Source organism: Calidris pugnax, unplaced genomic scaffold (assembly GCF_001431845.1).
Source record: "Calidris pugnax isolate Ruff unplaced genomic scaffold, ASM143184v1 scaffold25, whole genome shotgun sequence".
Taxonomy (NCBI): Eukaryota; Metazoa; Chordata; class Aves; order Charadriiformes; family Scolopacidae; genus Calidris; species Calidris pugnax.
This window is the reverse complement of record NW_015090805.1, coordinates 10,884,934-10,910,218: the sequence shown is the minus strand read 5'-3', so window position 1 is coordinate 10,910,218 and position 25,285 is coordinate 10,884,934. Positions and strand designations below refer to the sequence as shown.

General features: G+C 40.5%; 1 protein-coding gene across 5 annotated transcripts in view; it reads right to left on the bottom strand.

Annotated features, from left to right (window-relative positions):
- The window catches only part of APP (amyloid beta (A4) precursor protein), a 183,901-nt gene that overhangs the window by 26,589 nt on the left and 132,027 nt on the right, over positions 1-25,285 (bottom strand). For all 5 annotated transcript variants that reach the window (XM_014938124.1, XM_014938126.1, XM_014938125.1 and 2 more), the window contains 2 exons: positions 24,251-24,350; positions 3,506-3,727 (listed from right to left, as the gene is read on the bottom strand). In XM_014938124.1, the coding sequence (XP_014793610.1) occupies positions 3,506-3,727; positions 24,251-24,350 (322 nt within the window). The remainder of the gene's footprint in view (positions 1-3,505; positions 3,728-24,250; positions 24,351-25,285) is intronic.

Here is a 25,285-nt window from a genome sequence, read left to right as displayed (position 1 = left end):
TCCTTTTATCTAAACACGCAGCTTAGATTGGGAAAATTTCAAATGGAGTTATGAAACCTTGAGATTACATGGCAACGTGCCAGTCTAATACATTACTAATACCTCTGCGTGAAACCTGGGATTAGATCAAGGCCATGGAAGAAAACAGGCGTGGGAACTAATGACAAATTTAAGGTCTATTTTTTGGTAGTATATTTACTTCATCACTTGTACACAGAATAGTGGATACTTTGAAACAAAGACTTGATAGCTGCATTTCCTTCCAGTTTTTCCACAATCACTTTTTGGTTTAAACATTCCCTCAAATGGTCCACTAAAAACAAGGCCTGTTGTTGTGACTCTGCTGGAGGGGGTGGGATCCTCGGTCAGCTCCAGGATCTCTTCAGTTGCCTCTCAGACATCAATGGTACCATTAGAAATTTGACAGTAATGCAATTTTGCAATGAGGTAAATAATTTACTTGGTGTGCCTGCTCAGGACTGAAGAAAACTACTGCTTATAGAGCGCAACAGCTCTTTGCAGTGAGGAAGCCCAGACTCATTCTATCTAGAAACCCATCTGCATACGCCGAGCTGACAGCACTCTGGATCTGTGTCCATCAGAATTTTTAAAAAGTGGACTTCAGCTTTCAAGCTGGACCAAAACAGTATCAACCACTGAACTTGTAACTTGCTTGCCCTCTGAAACTTCTCTGGTAGTCTGTTAAACCTGCCGGACCAACCAACAGCTCAGCAGATTTCCCAGATATCAGGCTGTTCACAGGGAACATGCTGTGATTTTCTTGATGGTGCTGAGTACTCTCAGCCCTCGCCCAACTACACGGGAGCTGCGATGTTCTCTGACCTTGGCTGGCATGCTCAGCATCTCCCAGCAGCAAGAGATGCTGACTGTCACTAAAACTGCAGTGGTTAGTCATTCTGCAGTATTTGAGGTTTCTCTAGCATGTGATTTTTTGAACTTACACCTGTTTTGATCAATGTTAAGAAACAGCATTGACTTGTTCAGTGCTGCAAAAGACACAAAAACTCCCTGCCTGAGGGGAACTTATTGTGTGAAAAAGAGACTCTTCAAAAAGACCTTCAGTGGAGAGGGAAAGGAAAAAAAGAGAAAATCGTGTCAATTGTTATTTACTTCTTGTTTCTTACTCAAAGCATATTATAATAAGACAGACACATGTTTTTGGATGTAATTTAGACAAAGCCTGGGATTAGACTATGGTTACAGAAGAAAACAGTTATGGGAAGTGAGAACAAATGGCACAGTTAGTCTTGAGTTTCTGGAACAAAGACGTGGGAGACAAACACAAAGGCTGTGAAATTCCCCTTTGATACTGCGGGCAAAGGTACAGAGAGGGTATCTAAAGAGAGAAAGAAGGTACTGTAGGCGTGATCACATTAACAACATCGTCATTTGGGTAGATGAAAGAAAAGTATAATGGGAAACAAGAAAGACTTGAAGAGGTTAAGTAATTACATGATTTCTATTTCTAACTGTCCAGACTTAAACGCTAATAATGGTTAGGCCTGCAGAATTGTTTGCTGCAGTAACTTCATGACAAATACAATTCTGATATGAAAAAAACCCCTAAAGCCCAACAACTTAAAGAAAGACGTTCCCTCAGTAAATATTAAGGAGTGCTGCAACAAACCATGTTAGCGCGTTAGAACACAGAGGATTCATAATTAAACAGTATGTTATTCAAGGCAGGAGAGTTTCTGTTTCTTATTTGCTGTCATGCATTTTAAAAGGAGAACCATGCTCAGTACACTTGCCTATGGGAATTCAGTGTCACATTGAAGAATGTACCTCCCATTATTAAATTCTGGGCTTAGCCAGGTTTCCGAAGGAAAAAAAGGCTTGTGTGATTAAACTGTGGTTATGTCTGGGTGCGCCTGTCTACCTAATAACTGCTGAACCTGGTGACTGAAATCAGTACATTTTGAAAGCTGGGAGGACAGACTTCAAAAGTAATTAATTCTCCCCCTGCCTCCCAAGATTCATGAAAGCAGGCAGTGGGTACAGAAATTGATGCCCTATATGCCTCAGCTATATGAAAAACTGCAGTGAGAGCTGTACTGGAAAATTCCTGCAGGACAGACAACACCAGCCAGACTGTGGCCTGCTCCTGGCAGCCAGCCTTGACACGAGCACTGTAGCAAGCTGCAGCTGATTCCCCAGGAAATTGAAGTTTAGCCTGCCAGCCTGGTCAGCTGTTTGTACTACTCACCAGTACCTGACGCAATCCAGCCAGCTGCTCTCAGCTGCTTAGCACGTCACTTGGCTGCAAGTGCCCTCCAGACACGTCTGGAGTCCTTGTCACCATCTCTGTCTCTGGTTCTTGCTGCTGGTCGGTCCACTGAGTGTGCTCCAGCTCTATCTGCTCTTCTTCTTTGTCCCTACCTGTAGTGCTGACTCCTTGGTGGTCTGGTTTTAGCCTTACTCCTGACCAGCCTCTCCTCTTCCCCTCAAATCTGGTATACTTTGCCTTATTGATGTGTTGACCTTCACTCAGAATCTAGCCATGTCATTTATTTTGCCTGCTCTTAGGCTTCTCTGAGTCCTGGGGATGACCAACTTTGACCAGAAAACTGGTTCCGACTCCACTGATTTCATCTGGCACCAACACCAGACCTGTGGTTTCAAAAGACTCCTGGAGGATGTTAAGGTCTGTGCAGTTCAGCTACAAATCACAAACTTGCATGAAAAAAAAAGACTACATCCAGCCTCTGTGAATCTACTGCTGCTTTGCAGTAACAAACTTTCACTAGTGTGATTAACTTAGCACTAACAAGAGTAGAGAACTGATAAAGGGAAACAAACACAAAAGGAGAAACTTGAATGACATGATCGAAGTCCCTCGGGTCTCTGATTAATTGGCTCTGGCACCTAAGTAAACTACCAATTCCAGATTAAACATAAATTATTAAAGTATTATGCAGTCACTTCAATAAATTAGTCCATGAGTAACATAAAACACTCCTGAGGAAACAAGCCAGTTTTCACTAGCCAGTTGCACTGCTGAGTGTGCAGGAATAGTTCTGCAGTACATTCCAGACAACCAGTGAGGGAGGGGAGGAAATAAAACCAACTCTCATGCTAGGACCGTGCCGGATCTGCAATCGTTTTCATGCCAGCAAATAAAAAGCTCTTCCATAACTAAACCACTCACTTCATCATGGCACAAATCTAACAAATTATCTATCTCCCTTAGCTCGTTGTCATGTATTTTATAAGACTGTCACTCATAATTTGCTGGAATTCATTTTGATTTGTTTTTAAAGGAAAAGTAAGCCCAACATTGAAATTTATTGTGTGTCTAAATTCCCAATTTTAGTCAGGATTTGCTGTTCCATTGAAGAGACATAGCAGGCCAGTTTTAAACTGACATTTGAGAACCTCCATCCTGCTTACATCACAAAGATGTCAATTTTCAGGAAACAACGTGAAGAGAAACCACAAAACTCAACTCAGAATATTTTGTGGTTTTTCCCCCTATTGTACGTACCTTCATTTTCAGTATTGGCTGGAACGGAATCAACACCAAAGGGATGCCATGGCTGGAGGTCATCTAGGCTGAATTCTCCATCCACTGGGAGAAGTTCAACTGTGGTCTTAGTTTCCGTCAATGAAGGCATGAGAGCATCATTTCCATAGCTGATTCTGGGTTCGCTGATCATATTGGCCAAAACATCATCAGAATAGTTTTGCTCTTTCTGAAGTAATTCATCTGCAAGGAAATTTCAACACAGAAATTATCTGAAAGAGCCAGGACTTCTGAGGACCTATTTCCAATGCTGTTAAAGTAATAATTTACTGTTATGCAATTCTGCTTTCTTATGATAAAGAAAAACAAAGGCTTAGAATAATCAAAACTCTGTGATAAGCACTGCAGCTATGTAAGGCATTTTTCTGAAACATCAACCAGAATTGTTCAATACTGTCTCCCACCCACATTTCCACCACATAAGAGATCACAGGCCTGTGCTTTTTGGGGACTCTTCCCCACCACTTTTAGAGGAAGCACAAATCAATTCCCTTCAACTCAACATGTTCCCATTAGTCAACGTGCGAAAGGCCCACAGAAAGGAATGTCTTTGTTATTTCCACTTCCTCCTAGATGCTCACTATTAAAGCTCATCACAGCTTTTAGATCCTAAATCACCACAACAGTTACTGTATTAAACTGGGCATAACTATAATGCACTGAATATGAAGAAACATTCGTTCTTTTAACATATGTAACTTTGCCAAAATACCAAAGTAGTTATTTGTTAAAAATATTAAGCAGTAATAGTCATCTGTAGGCAAATTATTTTACCTAAAGGTATTCAATATTATCTAGGTTGGGTTTTTTTGGACCTTGTACAAAGTACTTTTCAGCTCCATCAGGTGTATAGGACAGACTGCCCAACTCAGTGTTAAAAATAAGCTTGGAGGTTGTGTGTGCTTCCTTACTCCAACTCCCTTCTCACACCAAAGTTCACCCACTCTTGATCTTCCCCTTCACAGCCATTTTTTTTGTAGAAGCAACACATTACCTGCAAGCACTTCGAGGAAACTTGGCGGACAGGAGGACATTCAAGTAAGCAAGCAATTGCAATGAGGAAGCTAAATAACTGCTACTAATGCACCAATGTAATTTGTATGCAGGTATTACAGAGCTAAAGAGATCAGAATTGAAGACTGTAAAGGTTACATTACAATAGTGCAAGTGCCTGCACACATGAGCACACACACGACAGCTGATGATACAAGAGCTTTTATTAAGACTGCCTTCTCTTTTCACTTCGTTAAGGACCTCCTGACTGTCACTGCTTCACATCCACATCTGAAACCTGTAGCAATTAAGGGACAGGAATCCCCACTCTACTGCTAGACCCTTTATGTCACTCCATAGGGGCTCACTTTTTCCCAGTCTCATCAGTGAGAAAAGGCATCTCAATTTCTATACACATCAGAGCTTTAGACCCCTCCGAGTAAAATCTTTCACATGTTCTTTCCCTCCCAACCGTACAGCGCACCGTAACCACCACAGAAGTGCACTGCACCCCTGCAGCAGCTCTCAGCAAGGATCCCCATTGCCAGCTCTGCTTCAGTGCCTTTTATCAACGATGCTACAGTAGGGCTCTGCTCTGTAACACCTCTCTTAAAGACCACCTTGAGATAGCTGAAGCAACTTTTCAGCACCCTATTACTACACCAAATTTCGAACAGCAAAACTAAGCAAAAAGTTGTAGCCCCAGCCCTAGGGTGAACATGGGTCCTGAGTCTTGTAAAACGACATTTAAAAACAAATTTTCATATTTAAACAGCAATTGTTTTAGTAGACAATAAGCCTAATGTGTATACAAAATTTAATTCTGCAATTTAATTTGTTCATTAGAATGACTTACTAGGACAGTATAGAAAGCCTATGGAACACTGAATTGCTTTTCTGTTCATGATCGTTTTACTGAGAACAGTATTATTTTATAAGATACCAAATAAATCTTCAGCGTGGAAGGCAAGTCCATTTTTGTCTGCCCACTGCACTTACACTAATCCTTTACCAAATTAAAGCGTCTCTTTGTATCAGAGGAGAGACAAGTGAAGCACCTTAGTATTCTGAGCAGACATCGTATCACTCGACAGATGTTAATTTTCATTAGCTAGGGACGAAGAGACTACAAAAAAAGGAACTGGATGTTAGTGTCCTGAGTGAGAGGTCTGGTGTCCAAGTGCCTTGCAGGGAGCCATGGGTGATACCAGTTGAGCATCTTATAATACCAAGTCATTGTGGATCACAGCATCTTCATGCACGCAAGCCTTTAGGGCCCAGGAAGCAGAAAGGTTTTGGGTCTCAGCTCCCCTTGTTCCCACTGTCCTCCCCATCCCCAGAGGATGACGTGGGGCAGCTACAGAGGGCTGCGGCCCATGCAGCAGTGGCCGGGAGCAGCCCTGGGGTGCTCTGCCCCAGTTGCCCCTTTTCTCCAGGTGGTGCCAATTCTCCACAGCTCTTGCCCATTCCCTGCCATCGATGCACTCTGTGTTACCTGCAGATAGCTCTTGCATTTGGAAAGGGTCACAGAGGGGCAGGAGAAGAGGTAGAAGGACTTGGCCTACGGTGGTGGCAGAGTGGCAATGGGGCCGGCACCTGGCTCAGGGGGAGACCATGGCCGGGCCCACCAGGGTGACAGCGAGGGGCACCCGACTGCCATCATGACGCCCATGATCATATCCAAATCCCTAGAGGGTGGGAGGGATGCGCACACAAAAGTCTCTCTCTCTCAACGTGACCCAACTGGGAGCACGTCGTCGCTGGCACCTGTAGGCTCCGCTGTCTCCCATCCAGCTGGGGCACACAGCAGGGACATTAACTGACCCGCACAATAGCTCAAGTGAGGCCGACAGATATCACAAGCAGCAGATTATGATCGCATCCATTTTACAAGCAGGGAAACAATGGCCAAAATGAATCAAGCCCATCTGACATGATGAATCAGACACTGAACGGTAGGGAGAAATTGGAAGTGCCTGGCTTAGAAACTGCACCCGAGTCCATCAGACTGAGGCAGCTGTGTCTGCATCGAGTAAATGATTTGCAAACAATTGTTTCAATCGCTGAACTGCCAGAAAGTTTGTCTTAGGATTTCCAGTTATCGACACTAGCTGGCAAAGTCCAAGATCAATTTTTCAGTATTGACGGCTAGTTGAATCATCAGTTACGCTAATGGAAAGCCATACAGCCTCACTGTTACCCATTAACTGAGTATTCCTTCCCTTTTTCACAGTTGCCAACTCGATTCCCCCACCCTGCAAAAGACAATTCCCTAAATAAGCAGGGAGTACGGATGCAGCTGGAAGCTAGGATGTGCATTCGAGACTGTTTTCAGGGTTTCTCTTTGTGCGGTGAATATCTTCATTCAGGGGTTTTCTTTGTGTGGTGAATATCTTTATTATTAGGTGCTGAAAATAGAGAGATTCTAGGCTGCTCTTCAAAATTTCATATCCTGTCAAACCAACAGGATAAAAAACCCCATGACAATCTCCCTATAATGAACTTTTTCATTGCTGTTGTTGCTTGGCTCATTATCTCCTTGTAGCGTTCTGCTAAGTCCTGCCATCAAGAAGAATAAGGAGGATGTTGAAACTTTTTGCCCTTCTGAGACCACGTGCTCAAAAGCAACCATGACCTTGGGAAAAACCCACGGTCAGTTGGGACCTCAAACCTCACAGCAGCTTTGGATTTGGTGTGAGGGTGCACGATTGCTGCTTCCCCTTGAGGCATCCACACTCCTTCTTTCTCAGAATGAGAGACAGGCTCACTTCTGGTACTTCAGTAAAACGCTTCTCAGACGTCTCATCATCTCTAAGAAGTTTCACTCATTCTTGGGCTCACCGCAGGCATTTCTCCATGGCTTACTACTACTCAAAAAAAGCACCTAAAAAATTGAAGTATGTTTGGGGAGCTAGGTAAAAGGGTGGTATCACTACAATCTACTTTCAAGACCATTTTCTTATCGTGCAAAGAGATACATGGAGTCAAAAGCAAAGAAAGAGCAGAGGAAAAGAAATATATATTATTATAAAAACTCCTGGTGTATGATGGATTTTTAGAAGCCATTCATCTGCAATGGCCCCAGACCACACTTCCACTTAAAAGGCTTTGCAAAGAGCATTGCACTAGCAAAAATACCAAGACAAATCCCAGCAGAGGTGATGGAGTCTTAAGAGTGACAAAACCAGTGCTGTTTGTAACTTTATCTACTTGTTATTGGCATATAACATCGTTTCCAATGTTGGGTTCTGGGGCACACTTACCCCAGCCCTTGACTGGCATAGCTATAATGACAGAAATTTCATGTGGAACAGCTCCACTTACTGCCCTGGAAAGCCAGCAATCCATTAGTTACCTTTCAAACCATTGCTTTTATTTAGATAATTATTTAAAATTTCCAAAAGTAATTACAATAGTTATTCGTTGTGTTCTCTTCTCAAGGAGCCTATCTGCCAGACAAAAAGCTCTGCTATCACTATCACGTGCAAGACTTTTGAATTCACTTGAAAAGCAGCTTTAAAATGGGCAAGTGTAATTTTGGAAAGTTCTATAAAGCAATATAAGGCCCTAAACCAGATTAGAAATGAAGAGCACCCCAAAATGCCACTTTTAAATAGTAACTTAGACATCATCAAATTACATGCCACAGTTTCGACCCAACATCAAATCTCCCTTGTAAAATGACATCTACATGATAAAATATATATTGATTCAACAAATACAGGTTTGGGAACCAGCTCAAATAAATTGGTACAAATGCAGAGCCCTATTGCCTCATATTCACCACCTTATCAGTCACCATTCAGCCTGACCTGAACATATGTTTTTCCCAAAGTTATGGCTGTTTTTGAGCATGTGCTTTCAAAATGACAAAAATAAAGTGTCAGCAACCTCCTTGTTCTTTTTAATGGCAGAAATTACAGAGTGCTTGAGTCACAGTGATTGTTTCATTTGCACATGCACACGCATTATCTTATACCAGTTTAAAGACAGCTTAAATAATGCAGATGTTGCATGCCACAATTAGGATTCACTAAGAACATTTACACCATCATTTATTACAGTGCACGTGATAAGAGGTAACATGTTTAGATGCAGCCTTCAGCTGTACGCCTACTTTACAAGCTAATTCAATATGTCATAGTTCATAATCTTCACCGTGAGCATGTGCCCAAAGGAGTTACGCTGATGTAACGCAGTTAAGTTTTAACTAAATTTGAATGCCTGCATCTTGTCAGCTGCATGAATCAAAGCTCCCCCAAATTGGTAAATATGAAAACAAGACCTCTTTAAAGGCTTTGCTTTGGTGAATACTTTAAAACAAAGCAAAACCATAGCATTACTTACCTGTCTATATGTTATATAGAGCTCTTACATAAACTTACAACGCACTTGTAACCCACAGTTAGGCTAGGTGCCACTTCCACAAACTTGATGCAAACAAACAGAGGTATTTCACATCCAGAAAGCACATATATTTCCCTACCAGTCAGTTCTACTGAGATATGTCGTAAATAAAGATTTATGTAGGGAACTCCAAAATACAAGGTATTAGTAGCACGAGTAAGGGTTTTAGAGAGGTAAGACTTACGGTTCAAAGGGCTTTCTCTACCTGTCAGAAATGACAATTCGACAGTCAGAAAGGTAGTTAAGTCAGTTGTGTATCCTGTGGCCTTCATATATGTAACTTACTGCATCAAACAGGAGTTTCTCCCCTGAAGTGAAAGGAGAGAATACACCAGAAAATACCACGGGTATCTCCTCCAGCCGCTGCCCAAGTCTGAGGAAATTTCAAGCAAGTGCTTAAATTTAATCACACTGAAGTCTGCACCTAGCCACAAAGAGTTAAGCTCCACTGAATTTCAAGCATGTTGTTATTCTAAGGTGTTTTGCTGAATGAAGCATTTTAAGATTATAATGTTACATACTGCTAGGTGTCATAACGTTATCAAGCTGCAAAACACAATTATGTGGTATTCAGTGCTGAACTAATTCATTTGCATAGTACAAGTCAAATATAATTTAGAAAGCAACTCAGATAAGAACTTTATTGAAAGTGACCTGCCTATTGGAAGGTGTGAGAGTGGCTTTGCTGTGTGCATGCTTTGAAGATGATGATAAAAGAGCGATATGCTAGATCATTACTGTGAAATACTGGAAATGAGCCCAACCTGCAAAGCTCTGATCCATATGGACAGAGAAACGTGACCACCCTATCAGATTTAAGCTTCTGCTCTTTTCCTGGTCAGCCTGTGAAATTACACCACAGGTCGTCTTATCTGGAAATTTTTACAGTGCAGTATGTCTCTGTCTCAGGGTCAAACTGAGACTGAAAGAGCAAGAACCATGGAAAACAGTATTTCATAGTTCTTACTTTCTGTCCTTTAGAGACATTACCACTAGGGCAAGAGTAAGCAGCAAAAGTAGTTTTTCAGATTCCATAAATTTCTTCTGTGCATGAGAATCTTGTTCAATAAGGTGAAAAGATTATGCCCTTTTCAAGTTCTCAGAAAATGAACGTTTAAGGTATGAAACAGCTGACCTAAGAAATTTTCCCTAGAAGTTAGTAAGAGAATAACCACTCCACAGCCTTAGACAACATCCTGCTGCCCAAGAACCAAACTTTAGAAAAAATACACCTCTGAACTTAAGAATAGCTGTAATATTTAGAACCATACTAAAAAGAACATGCTTCTAATATAATTTTTAAAAAAATCACAACTTTAGCACTTTCATTTCTTTTCCCTTTCTTGCTTCTTCTGCCCTTTCAGCACATATGTACTTCAACATTTCCCAAATCACATCATAAAAACAAACCAAGTGTCTCTCCTCCTGTAAACAGGTACATGTAATAATGTTTCAGTTAGATTTGTCTTGCAGACTGTTTGACTTAAATTAAAGAAAACCCCAAAGATGTTTAACTTCGATACAGAGAAATTGTACTTTTGTGGGTAGACCACATTGTAACAAGCTTTCTGCTAGTGAACAGCATTCAAAGCGTGAGAAAGCTTGGAAGATCCAATTCAGGAAAACATTTATTACCACGTAATGATTAATTGAAATTAATATGACCTAGGTGTTTTTTTCACTAGGGATGGACTTCAACAATTGCAGAGAGCTTTGAGCAAAGGTTCGTGAGACTTTCCACACTACTTCAGCAAGGAAGAACCAGAATCATCCTCTCCCATTTTTACAGACTGCTATGAAACTCAAGGTCTTGAAAATTTTGTCTAATTTTGTAAGAAGGCTTCTATGACACTCTTTAACTTCACTGAAAGAATACTATAATTGCTACAGATCCTTAGCTACCTGACAGGTACATAAATTAGTTATTAATTCAAATTAAATATCAATATATAGCTATAGAGGTATATATATTTATAATTTTTAAAAAATTTAACAGCCAGTCATCTGATTAATGACTGCATTTCCCCTTCAGTTCAAAGCAGAGAGTAGTAAAGGAAGCTTGTGGGATAAAGTAAATCCAAACCCAGAAGCTTGTGTTATTTCTGACAAAGAGTTACTAAATAGAAATTAAAGACCCTGCTCTTCCCTTTCACAACTTCAAGCCTTTTTGTCTATATCTGTGGTCTCCTTCCCTTCCTCTCACCTCCTTCTCATTCAATTTGGTTACATTAATAATATTGTCTCAGAAAAATAATTCTCTATTCATAGCCTCAAAAGCTCTGTATTAAAATGCAGAAAAATCCTACTTCCATGTTATGGCACTCTTTTTGGGTAAAAATTCTGAATGAAACATAGCTTTTTGTACTAGCACGTGGAAAGTTCCTCTTCAGTAAGACGATGGCAACCTGACATCAAAGGTAAACAAGGAAATATTAAAAAATGCTTGAGGAAAAAAATTGAATTGGAACTCTATACTGCAATCAAGAACATACTTTGTATGTCACCATCCTGATCTACATAAGGCACTGTGACAAATTCCCCAGGTTTAAATTTAACTCCACATTTAATTCCAAATTAACATACCATTAAGTGCCCCAAAATAGGCTGAGGAGTCTAAATTCAAACAAATAAACAGCCCCCCCAGTTGTCACTGACATTTCTGCCAGATGAATCAGCATTCATTATTCCCCCTCAGATTTATGTTAGGTAGAAAAAGCCAAGTACATTTCCATTCCAAGTAAGTAGGTTACAAGGCTTATAAGTGAAACTGCCCTGCAAAAAAGAATTTATATGAAAAAGCGCTATGGAATTTTATTATCTTATTTTCTGAAAATAATTATTTACTTACTTTTACTTATTTCTAAATTATTTATTGGTCTTATTTACCGATAAAAACAATCAGATTTTTTGCCAACCTTACAATACACAGTAAAACTCAAAACTGTGGTAGTAAAACTCTACCACTTTATAACACCTGAGAAAAGTCAGTTAGCCGTCATTTTCTATAAGTATTTCTAAAGGTCAGAGCATGAATCCCACAATTTTTGATTTCTACTGAATTTGGAGGCAGCTTGGGAATCAATAGATAATCCATAAAAATATACAAATCTGAACATTAATTTGTTGCACCTGATTCTGTTGGTCAAAAGAGAGCATTTTCAATTTGACTTGTTTATAATAGTCCAAGTTAGAATTCAACAGAACTGCATTGTGCATCTGCTCCACATAAAATATATTTTGCCTATTTATTAACTGCAGTTTTAGCATTTGATAGGCCATATGTATCTTAAGTTGTCTGAGTTTTATAAAGAGATGCATCTATTAAATTTAACAAATATAACCATTAAGTGGGATATGGCCTATTCTGATAGCATTAACGCTACTCATATGCATGACCTAATATTGGGAAGCAGAACAGAGAAAGGACTGGAACCCAGCCCAGGTAGCACTATTCAGGAAAATGCATTTTTCAATTAAATTACGCATATGAGAATCACTCAGCAGGAGAAAGCTGTGCTGATGAAAGATTGCTTCATTTGTAATCCCACATGCATGGGAACTGACTGTTAGGAGATTACTGAAATATGTCCATCCATCCAGCTGTTCTGTAGGATCACATATCCTCAGTGATTCTTTTCCCTTTTTATCCCAATAGTAAGAGCTCCCCATGCAAGACACTCTTGGCCATAATACGCACCTGTGAATTTTACTCTGCACATCTGATGAGAATGAGTTATGCTTGAGTAAAGCAAAACTTAGTACATCATTTGCATTAGAGGCATATTTAGCCCTGCCCCTCAGGATACTTGCTCACAGTTAAGCATTTCAGACTTCAGTGTTTGAATTCACCTTGATAACAATTCCAGAGACTGCTCTGGGAATGACGACTGACACACTAGCTCTGTAATATGGAATATATAAAGCTATAATATATAGCTTGTGCAGACAGTCTGTAACTGGTTCTCACTGCACACATGCAATTTGCTGGCACATAAGAATTAAGAGGATTAATTCTCTTCTTTCACCATCCAACACTCCCTATTAGGAATCTGATCTTAGAGTGAAACACACAGAATGAATCCAAGCCAAGTAACAGGGAAAAGAAAATCCACCATTCAACAGCAAGTATGAAGTGGAAGCTGTTGTAGGAGTGCCTGTGCCCACACAATTTTGGGCTGCTTGAGTACTTGTGGACACTGACATCATTAACTTGATTTAAGATGACAGGAAGATGACATATTTATGAATTAAATTGCACATCTATTCAGTGCATCAAAATTTTTTTCAATAACTAAGCATAATGACATTTCTTTACATGGGCAGCGTTTCAGCAAGCCAGTGCCTCCCCATATGAATTCAAGTTACGTGTTCAGAAAGTCAAGCTCATCTGAGTTGACCTGCTCTCAGATCATATTTGCAAGCCGGACAACTGCAAGATGTTTTCAGACTTTTGTCATCCATCTAATGAAAGCATGATGTCTTAAATTTGGCACATGATGAACTAACTTATTAGTTCCATAAAGTATAATGGTAGAAGCAATTATCAGGAAATACAAATGAGAAAGGCCGAAAGAAACCATCCAGCTTCATAAAACAATAAAATCAGACTTCAAAAAAAAATTTGGTAACATCACATGCTTTATCTGTATCATTTCAAAGTAAGTGTTCCAGCTTTTCTTTTCACTTACACTGAAGACACAATAGAGCAGGAAATCAACACAAAGTGATGTTTATGGACAAAACCATAACTATATGGGGTAATACTGACCTATGATGTGTTTTAAAAAACATCCAGTAAACTGATTTAAAATAATACCTACAACTCCTGTATATCCAACATTTTCATACAACTGTAGTCCCTCTACCAGCAGAAACAATGCTCTCCAAGACAGAATTTCTCAGCCTGTTGTTACCACGGCACCAGAAAATAATGTGTGAAATGACCGGAGAGTTAGAAGAAAATCCTCATCAAATCCACACATTTCCACATATCCAATCAAACAAGAAAAAACAGGGCAGAATACACCCAACCATTAGACAAGTGTTCAAAGTTCGGTACATATTTTCTTAATTCTAGGATGAAAACCAAAAACCACTGTGCACAATGTCACCTGTAGAACCCTCCAGAAGGGTATTCAACAAAATGCTGTGAAAGGGACACGGTACCAGCCTCAACCTGCTGCCACTGTGAGCCCAGAGTGGTCTCATGGTCATAAACTTCGTGAGGGACCTGTGGTGGGGATGATAACTTCCTATTTAAAGAGAAGTGTCTGAAAAAATACTTCAGGCTACAGTAACGGAAAAGATACAGAACTTTAAGAAGGATCTACCAATGCAGGACAGAGTGTTCCAGGCATCAGCTTCTGGAGAAAATTAAGGCAACACCTTTTAACTTTCCCTGCTTGAGGATGAATAATTTAGAATGAAAGATTTAAATGTCCACTGAAATAGCAGATGCCCAGAAAATTAAAAAATTACTTTGTTTATAATCTATGAGCCTGTAATTATTATCAGAAGTTCCCAGTTTTCAGGTTTTAACACCTGGATGATGAGACCAGATTTCTTTAAAGGTGCAAGTGAAAACAGTGTTTTCAAACCAGAGGAAAAATATTTTAATAAAATTCTAAGGCCATTTTATTCTGATGACATTTCTGAAAAGCAGACGCAAAGCAAGATGTCTCATATCTGATAAAAAAGCCACCCCAATCCAAAGTCATATGAAGCCATTTATCCTTTTCACAATATCTGTAAGATATGGAGGAAGCTGGCTCTTTTACAGGCTAAAGTCATGTTCACAATATTTATGAGATTAAAAGAGGGCTTGTGCACACAAAAATCAGGATTCGTGTCTTTTCTGAAGAACATTAGTGCCAATGACAAGACACAATAGACCATTTAGCTACAAAAGACGGGGAGGATACAGTATGCTACTAATGAAAGCATTTGAGAACATCGATGTCAGTCAAGTGCGTTTATATCTATTTTAATCATCTACTACTCTCTGCCTAATTTTCTATGACAGTTAAATAATCCGGACAGAAAATAAGAGATGCTTAGAAGAGGAAAACGTTGGATCTATTTCCAGGATCTTTTTCCTTCTCTCCTAAGCTGCAGCAAAGGGTATGTTTTACTAGCAGACAGAGCTGAACCTCCAACCTGGAAAAGTAAGATTTTCCAGCTCTTCCAAGCTCCTGAATAGCATATAGAATTTACAAAGCAACATGTAACTGTCGTTCCAGCTGGCAACTAGCTTTGCCTATTAAATATATAACACACTAAGGGAGGAAGGTTAGTTATTTCAACAACAACTGCAAAGTCCTGCATCTGGAGAAGAACAGCCCCATGCACCAGTATCTGCTGGGGCCTGAGCAGCTGAAAAATGAGCCGTGAGCCACAAATGTGCCCTTGCCACAAAGACAACTAAAGGTCTCCTGGGTTGCATTAGGCAAAGCATTGGTCAAGGGAGGTGATCTTTCGCCTCTACTCAGCACCGGTGAGGCCACACCTGCAGTGCTGTGTCCAGTTCTGGGCTTCCCAGTAGAAAAGATACGTGGACACACTGGAGAGAGTCCAACAAAGGGCCACAAAGATGACGAAGGGACTGGAGCATCTCTCCTATGAGGAAAGGCTGGGAGAGCTGGGACACTTCAGCCTGGAGAAGAGAAGGCTCAGGGGCATCGTATCAATCTATACACAGCTGTAGGGAGGGTTTAAAGAGGATGGAGCTGGGCTCTTTTCAGTGGTGCCCAGTGACAGAACTAGAGACAATGGACACAAACTGAAACAGAAGAGGTTCCCCCTCTGAACATCAAGAAGCTCTGTTTTACTGTGAGGGTGACTAACAATGGCAACTGGCTCTGGGTGGCCCTGCTTGAGCAGGGGGCTTGGGACCAGAAAACCTCCAGACATCCCTTCTAGCCTCAGTCATTCTGCGGTTCTAATCAGTTGATTCCCCTCATAAACAGAATACATCACCTCGCTCCAACAAATAGCTCAATGGTATCTTACTAAGCGATTTAAGGCATTTAAATAATTATAAAAATATTTTATAGAAGTAACAAAGTTGCAAAACTGGTAGCTAGTAAAGACCATAAGCTTGTGATGATTAAAAAAAAATAGCTGAAGTGTGTGGGTGTGCATATATATATCTGTATTTGTAAACCAGTCAAATGCTTTAAAAACTTATGTCCCTGGATGGAAGAGGTCTTAATTGCAGACCACTCGGGCCATGTCAGTATTTAAGCATACAAAAACTATCTAAATGCTGCTGTGTAAAGCTTAACACAGAATTCATTTGCTTTTGTGGGCGAAGCCTTTGTTATTTTTAACCACTGACCCAGCAATATATTTCTTGTGAGAGTTCTAACAAATCATCTATTCAACTGAATGCTATAGGGCTTCAAGGGAGAAGATTAAAGGTAAATAACCACTTCACAGAAAATTCAAATTTTTCTTTGGAAAGCTAAGGTTACGGGATATGCGAAAATATGTCAAGTCAATTACGGGGAGAAAGCACAGGCAGTTATTGCTGGAAGTCACTCCAGGATACCTGTGCAAATACATATTCTCTGCAGACTGCTTTTGTCTACTTGTTCCAGCTGCATTATCCTTCTGGGCACAGAGAGCAGAGCGGGAGGAACAGTAAGCCTGTATGACACCACACAGACACGCTAAATGGTCTCTTGAAAACTAGAAGGTAGTTTTTACACTACCTTAGGGTAAGACCTGCACATAATCGTACTACTTCCAGAAAATCTGCTTAAAGTTTACTCAGAAATTTCTGTATGGTGTAGATATACCCATCAAAACTAAATGGAAGAGTTGCTGCCAAGGAAAAAATGTCCTGGTTTTAAAGAGACAAAGGTGGAAATTCAACACATGGTTTGGCAAAGATGACACTCCCTTGTATCCAAAATTAAAGATGCTTCCTCTCAAGTACTAGCCAAGTGCCTGGGCTAATTCCATTGACCTCCAGAAAGGCAAGAAATATAAAACTTAACAAGAATTGTCCAACCTTCCTCAGCTACAAATTTCTAGAACTACTGCAGCTGAACACTGGATTTGTGGCTGTTTATTTTACCCCAGGTAAAAAGTTCAACTCCATTTGACTCCTTTAAAAAGAGAAAAAGAAATACTAACTGGAAAGTATGGGTAACCGAAAATAGAGGAACTGTTTTTCTTCAGAAAGAACATCTCTAGTTTCCCAGTCCTCAGTGTACTTCTCTGCACAGAGAGTGTCTGTATCTACAACCAAGTGGACATCTCCAGTGCCTGTTCTCAGGAACGGTCAAAATCCAGGCTTGCACTAGCAAGTCATGAAGTAGAACATCACAATAAATAGGGACAACTGAAACATTCGTTACCATAATGTACTCCTATGGGAGCTAAAATGCTATTGTAGACAGACCCAGGATGATTTACATTGACTGGATTAAGCAGGTTTGTCAACTGGTGCAAACCCCGATTATCCTGAGGACAAGCCCCACTGATGACAATTCCTCATCTTTCTCTATGCCAGTTCACTGAACTTGGTCTGTCCTGGTACAGATAAATCCTAGAGTGCTTATTCATTCATTTACCCAGGCTTCAACATCCCTATTTTCCTTTACCAGGAAAAAAAAAAAGGCATTATAACCACACTGATACATGATCTCAATTGCATCAAGCAATTGCTGCCAGTACTTTTGCCTCTATTCTAAGAAGATGAGTAGGACTGCTTACCATGAAGCAGACTAAAACTGCCACCTCCATGACCAGCAAACAATTTCAAAAGTTTTCTAGTGTAATGTACTGGAATTGAGTTATAAGGTAATCACTGTTCTTACTTGACATGAACTATACTGTTCTGTACAATACCATTCCAATACCCCTGGTAACCTTACAACATCATTTTAACAAGCTATTGACACATTCAGTGTATGTCAACTTCCCTTTATTATTCCAATACCTCAATGTGGCAACCCAACTTCAAATAAAGGTACAGAAATTCTAAGCATCACTTCATGATTTTGAATATTTTTTGAAGGTAGAATTCTTCCATTCAGCTAAATGTCCCCCCCTCTACTCTGCCCTGGTGAGACCGCATCTGGAGTACTGTGTCCAGTTCTGGGCTCCCCAGTTCAAGAAGGACAGGGAATTGCTGGAGAGGGTACACCAAAGGGCTACATGAGGGGCCTAGAACATCTCTCTCTAGAGAACATTCCTCTCTAGAACATGAGGAAAGGCTGAGGGACTTGGGTCTTTTTAGTCTGGTGAAGAGAAGACTGAAGGGGGATCTGATCAATGCCTATAAATACTTAAAGGGTGGGTGTCAAGAGGATGGGGCCGGTCTTTTTTCAGTGGTGCCCCGTGACAGGACAAGAGGTAAAGGGCACACACTGGAACACAGGAAGTTCCACCTAAACATGAGGAGGGTGGCAGAGCACTGGAACAGGCTGCCCAGGGAGGTGGTGGAGTCTCCTTCTCTGGAGACATTCAAAACCTGCCTGGACATGTTCCTGTGCAACCTGCTCTGGGTGGACCTACTCTGGCAGAGGGGTTGGACTAGATGATCTCCAGAGGTCCCTTCCAACCCCATGTGATTCTGTGATCTTAAGACAGAAAGTACTAGGAAGAGTTACAGAAAAACAAGGCACTGCGAAGTCCCATTGCAGTCTAAAAGACATTACTATTTACATATTCAAAACACAACATTTTAAGGGAGAGGATGAAGAAAACAATCACAAAAGAGATGGCACCAAACAGGACAGACACAGAATTTGCTTTTGCAAAGCCCCCAAGGGTGTGTTTTGGTTTTGCAATATAAATCTCCAAGCCACAACTGTTGTCCTTTTGGACTGTCAGCCTGTGGCAAGGAGCTAATGCTCTCAAAACTTCTTAAGAAGGATACCACAGAATGAATGGAGAACAGCATCCTAATTCAACTCCTGGCAAGAAGTTAGCAGCTAGAAACAAGAAATCAACAATTAGTCTTATAAATGCTGAAAGATCAGAATCAGCTGCCGTAGTGCTAACTTTGCCCCTCCATAGATGCAGACTGACAGGGACAGGGATCTAATGGTTAAAGAGGAAGCGTTACAAGAAAGCAAGTCTTCAGGCGCCTTTAATCTGCAGCTTGCCCTATATTTAGTGCTTTTTCCAAAAATGCTTAAAAATATCATCACAGGAAGTTGTGAACCAAATGTCAAGAGGCAAACCTCTCTTGCTCAGTTTTTTTTTTATGCTAAGCTGTAGCACGCAAATACTTGAAATAGCACATGATCCCCAGCACACCGTGTGCATCTGAATGCAAGTAGTGATCTGGGGTGTGTTTGTCCCCTCTCCCAGCTATGTAATGTGAGTGTGGCATCCAGAACACGCTGCAGAACAGGATAGGCACAGTGGAACAGAACAATAAAATAACAATAGCGTGATTTTATTTGTCAAGGGACAGATAAAATCATATTCTTTTACTGATTGCTCATAACTGGATGTTTCAGAGCGTAGTTGCAATACTGCTGCGGTAGGCGGTGCTGAATATTTCATCAGTGGTGGGCTAGAAAACACAGAGCTGAGGACATCAGTTTGGAAATAGAGCAGCAAAGACAAAATTAAAAATTCAGCCCACTGCCTGCCCATTTGACTGATGCGCAAAGCTCTGACGTAGCTCCTGATTCAGAAGCTGTGCCTGCTGTGCCACTCCCAGCAATAAATTGCCTTTTACATACATGGATAAACAGTCTAATCAAATAAGGATTTAAAGCAGGATGTGCTCAAAGGAACTGCTGATTTCTCTTAAAGCCTAACATTGGTCTCTCTGAGCTTTTGTACATATTAAACAGTATATGAGATTTATCAGAGGGAAAAGGTGAGTACAAATACCAAGGTAACCAAATAATCTGCTCACCTACAGTGTGCAAATAAAAACCTTTTCTCAGGTTTTTTGTGCCACTCTCCTATTCACGGGGCATACTGTTGCCTGAGGGAAACACCACTTAACACCAAGAACTACATCAGTTGCTGAGAGTGACCTGGTGGTTTGTAGCCCATTTGCATCATTGCCCCTAGAGAAATCGTTTGCAGCCAGAATGCCAAATGGTCTCCTACAGAAATGACCCATTTATGCTTTCCAAGCTTTGTCGTAACAGTCACGGTCAGACAGCCCTTTTTCTGCACCTCTTACATTGATCCTTTTTCTGCCACCCCAACATAAACGAAAGACAGCCCACAGTATCCTTCCCTACACATCTAGAATTTGCTGCTAGGATACGTGCCTGTCACCCTAATGGGGTGTTTCCACAATACACACTGGCCAAATGCTTAGCAAAACAATCCTCACTTCATGTAAGTGCTGCAGGTCTTCTTATGCATCTATATACTCCAATCAAGACATCTTCTGTTTAAGCCAACAGACATCTACTGGTGGTGAACACCTGCAGATAAAGACTACAACTCTCCGAAATTTTACTTTAACTTCCTGCCACCATCTCTGCTGGAGTTCTGAAAATAATCGGAAGTTTTAAAAGGCTGTGTTTAGCAGAGAAGCTGGATTTCGGATTTTGGATTCTGCACCTTGAAACCACGACTGTAAACCCACCTTTTGTGGCAGGAACTTCAAACATATCCTGCATTTTAAAGGAACTTCAAATGTCCAACTGCTGGACTATGATTCCTCTGATCATCAAGCATTAATTAAAAAATCTTCAGATTGTTGAAGAATATGTTCTCTATGCAGCTGCTATGCTTCAGTAATAACTCCAGATTCTGTTTCATGTCGTTCAAATTCACTGCTCAGCATAAAGACTTCAAAAATAACAACTGTGCACCTTATCTTCAGGCACATATACTTTCCAGTGACAGAACACCACCTATTTCTCATAGATGAACCTTTGGGAGTGGACTGTCAGGAAGACATAAGGGAAATTTTAATGTATTTATAGTTCAGTTTCTCAAAAAATAATTAAATCCCAAGACCTGAGACTCAAATTTGTCAACAGCTAAAAATGGAGAAACTGTGTAAAATAGGGCATAATATTTCTAGCAATGAGAAAATCTAGTAAAAACCAGAACCTTATTAGATACCAGAGGAATTAAATCCATGGTACAAATTCACAGGAAACTAGATCTCATTTATTTTGCTGCTCACAGAACTGTTTCTTCAATTTAGGGAAAAAGCTACCTTTGTCAGAGCTGCGTCTTCTAAAGCAAAGATTATTCATTCCTCAAGGTGAAAACTGTTCGTGCAGAACTCTGCAATAAAGTGTGGGAACTAGAAACTGAAAATATAATGAACAAAAAAATCCCACCCTGAACTAAAACAGTAGCCATCTAACTTATACCCCAGCCTAAGAGAAGAACTACTTCCTTCCTTACATGTAATTTATTATTAAGACACTGCGTGTGTGAGATGTTCTTACCTAGGTTATTTTTCAACTTTTCCACTGACTCAGACTTTTTAAGTCAATGGTTCTAACAAAAGGTATTTAGTGAAACATTTGTCTTTTTAATGAGAGTTGTAATGTTTCTTGGGAACGCTATGAAGTGCAATTTTATTAGTATTTTACTTCTCCACAGATCTGCAGCAGTAATAGATTTCCTTTTCCATGGGTTTTGGAATAGTACAGAGACTAAGAAATCCAGTAATTTCAGAACAGAATTTGAAACAGACTGATCAGTGCTCAAAGCTAGAAGGATACTGTCTCCTTTAACAGATGGGAATGACCTCAGCAAACTTTCATTTAAAACCAACGTGAAAAACCAAGTATACAGCCAATGTTATCAACAAGGAGTATGTTCATACTGAAAGAGAACAGGCTTTCTTTCCATTACTGAAAACTATTTTATCTAGTTCAGCCCAGATCTGATAGTGTCTTCTTTAATTTTTGCTGCCTGGTAACTCCCAGTATGAGAATGTATTTTTCATCGCTTTAAACGTGGGATTGCTTTGAAGAATTTTTAGTATACCCAAAACCACCCAGAAATCAAGGTAGGGAAAAAGTACTCTAGAGACTGGGATAGACTTTTTCTTTGACGTATCTTAGCTTCTCTCATCTTATTGGAAAATAATATCCTACTAATTTCAGGCTCTTTTTTCCCCCTAAAAATTAGTATTACATTTGAGATTAGGAGTCAGATTTTTGTAAACCACTTAGCAGTTAATAGACTTTTGCTCCCATGTCACTTTAAAGCCTCTGAAATTCCATTTCAGTATTTAGGAGGGAGAAGAAAATTTAGAAGAATGTCCTCACCAACAAGCATTAACACTACCAAGAATAGAAGCAATTGAAACTTCAAGCAAAAAACCCAAGGGAATGATAGCCGTGCAGAAGGAAAACAAACTCAGTCTCTCGAACACCGAGCAGTATCAACATCTCCTTTGCTACAGAAATTATACATTTTCAAGTGATCCATAAGGTGTTGGGATTTTTTCTCCCAAATGGCCGCCTACAACTAGAAACTGAGACTGTTGATGTCGCCTAGTAAGTGTGATGAAGAGAACACATGGTGAAAGATAATTATTAATTTAACTATCTTTTGTTTCCTCCCAACCCCTTCCCCAGCTTCCTGATCTCATCCCCAGCCCTCTCAAGCTATCTCAAAAGTGAAAGCACATCTTCCTAACCTGTGCTCTGGGTAAATGAATCCACTACTACTCCTTGTTCACCCCCTCCCTATGTCCTAAATGACATCCTATTCCTTACCACAACTGCATGCCTCTCCCCCTTGTGCTTAAAAGAAATCAGTCATTTATTTAGGCAACTGAAGCTGGTTATTTGTGAAACTAACCCATTAACTGCCATTTGGCACAGATGTTACATCTTGCGAAAATAAGCTGTTCTAAAGACAATGACCATCCCATCTCTGGCCTTTGCACTCAACCATGGATTATTTTGGCCAAGAAGGCCAATGGTATCCTGGCCTGTATCAGGAACACTGTGGTAAGTAGGACCCGAGGGGTGATCGTCCCCCTGAACTCGGCACTGGTGGGGCCTCACCTCCAGTGCTGTGTCCAGTTTTGGGCCCCTTACCACAAAAAAGACATTGAGGTGCTGGAGCGGGTCCAGAGAAGGGCAATGAAGCTGGTGAGGGGTCTGGAGAGTAAGTCTTATGAGGAGAGGCTGAGGGAGCTGGGGTTGTTCAGTCTGGAGAAGAGGAGGCTGAGGGGAGACCTTATCGTGCTCTATAACCACCTGAAGGGGGGGTGTAGAGAAGCAGGGGTCAGTCTCATCTCCCAAGTCACAGGAGATAGGACAAGGGGAAATGGCCTCAAGTTGTACCAAGGGAGGTTTAGATTGGATATTAGGAAAAATTTCTTCATGGAAAGGGTTATCCAGCATTGGAATAGGCTGCCCAGGGAAGTGGTTGAGGCGCCATCCCTGGAGGTGTTCAGAAGACGGGTTGACATGGTCCTCAGGAATATGGTTTAGTGATTTTTTTTTTTATTGCTTATTTCTTATTACTTTTTTTGTCACAGTTAGGTTGATGGTTGGACTAGATGATCTTTAAGGTCCCTTCCAACCTAGACAATTCTATGATTCTATGATTTTTCTTAAAGAAGCAGATTAGCAGTACGATGTCCAGAGCTGTGGCTGTATCTGAAGTTAATGTAGGCTGATACTGCTTTGCTGCAACAGCAGCAGGCAGCAGCCCGAATGCTGCGATGGGGAGATCTCTAGGTTGCAGCAACGCCACAGCCAGGAGCAGGAACCTGAACCAGAGGCAATGGCGTTCTCCCTCACAGCTCCCCGCTGTGGCAGTGCTCAAGGAAGGTGCACACATGGGACTGCTGCTATGTGACTAGCTCACAGCCCAGCCCGTTCGCTGGAAAAAATGGGAAGAGACACCCATTTGACCAATTAATCAAGAACTAAATGCATGACCAGTAAGATACTGCCAAGTTGTACTTAGCAACTTCCACTCAATGCTTAACACTCTTCTCAGCTGGTTCGATCTGCAAGCAATTTTTTAGCTGGGGGATTTCCAAAATGTCTACATCAGATAATGTAAATACTTATCACATAAATTACATATCCAAACCCAGGAAGGATTTGCTAAACCTCATTGTCAATGGCCGCTTCCATATAGAATAGTCTCCAAACGTAAACTAAGCTATTTCAGGGAAAACTTTCACAACAATATTAAGACAGGACTTATCTTCTAACTATTTATAATAATTTAATTTATAATTTAAGAACATTGGCAAGCTTACTCTCCTATTTTTCAGCTGGAACACTGTATTAATAGAAATAAGATGCCATATTTTAGTTTTTGGTGGTAATTTCTCATCACAGAAATATTTCCCTTTTTCTACATGAATAGTTTGCATACCGACTTCATCCTGGATCTCCTCTGCCACAGCAGGCACATTGTAGAGGAAGGAGAGAGACTGGTTCATGCGTTCATATATCACGCGTAGATGTGTCATAACCTATGGAAATAAAAGCATTTTAAGCAGGGAAATACTACTGCTAATTTGACGTTATCATGAATGTTACAGGTTAGAGCAAGACAGTTTTCACTTGTGTTTGGTATAAGATTTCAGTACTCTCTATGCACTGAAACTGTCAAATCTATTGCAAAATTCAGCTCTCCTATAGCTGCTACAAAAATAGCGTTCGAGATGCTCTTCCACAGCAAGTACCTGAAATACCATGGGAATGCAGTAATTTAAAGTAGAGGGTTACATTTGCTGTGGGGCACAGCATGTATGCAAGCACCTGTTGTGGCAGAAATCCACAGCTTCATTTACCCTTTAATAACATTTACATTTGCCCATACCCATCAGTTTTGATATAACATACAAGCCGAGTGAGGCACAAGGACTGTTGCATCAAAATGTCTCAGCTGGGGTTTTTTTTCTTTATTTTTTTTAATCTTTATTGCAAAAAGAAACATGTCTCTGAAAAAGCTCCAGCGTTCTTGGTAAAAACATTTGCAAATGTTTTCAGCTGAAATCAAAAATATTTCCACCCAGAAGCCGTGTTACAGCATCCCAGGATATATGCTCCCCAAGGGTACTCTCCACAAGTATCACCTCTCTGAAAGGGAAATTGAGGTGCATCTTAGAAGACTGACAGGGCAATTAGCCCTATAGAGGAAAATGGCTTGCAGAGAGCAATTTCAGTGAAGAAAAACTGTATGAAATACAGTATTTATGCCTCTGAAAAAAATACTTTGCTTTCCATTTTCCACTGAAAAAAATTCCCCATTAGATCCTTGAGCCTACATTCTCCCAACCTTCTGAATTTAAGCAGCAAATATACTGTAGAAATACTGATTCCTGTGATCACATACTAAGCAACACACTGCACTTCCTGTATCTGAACATCAGTTTCCATTCTTCACCTGTACTGCCACACAATA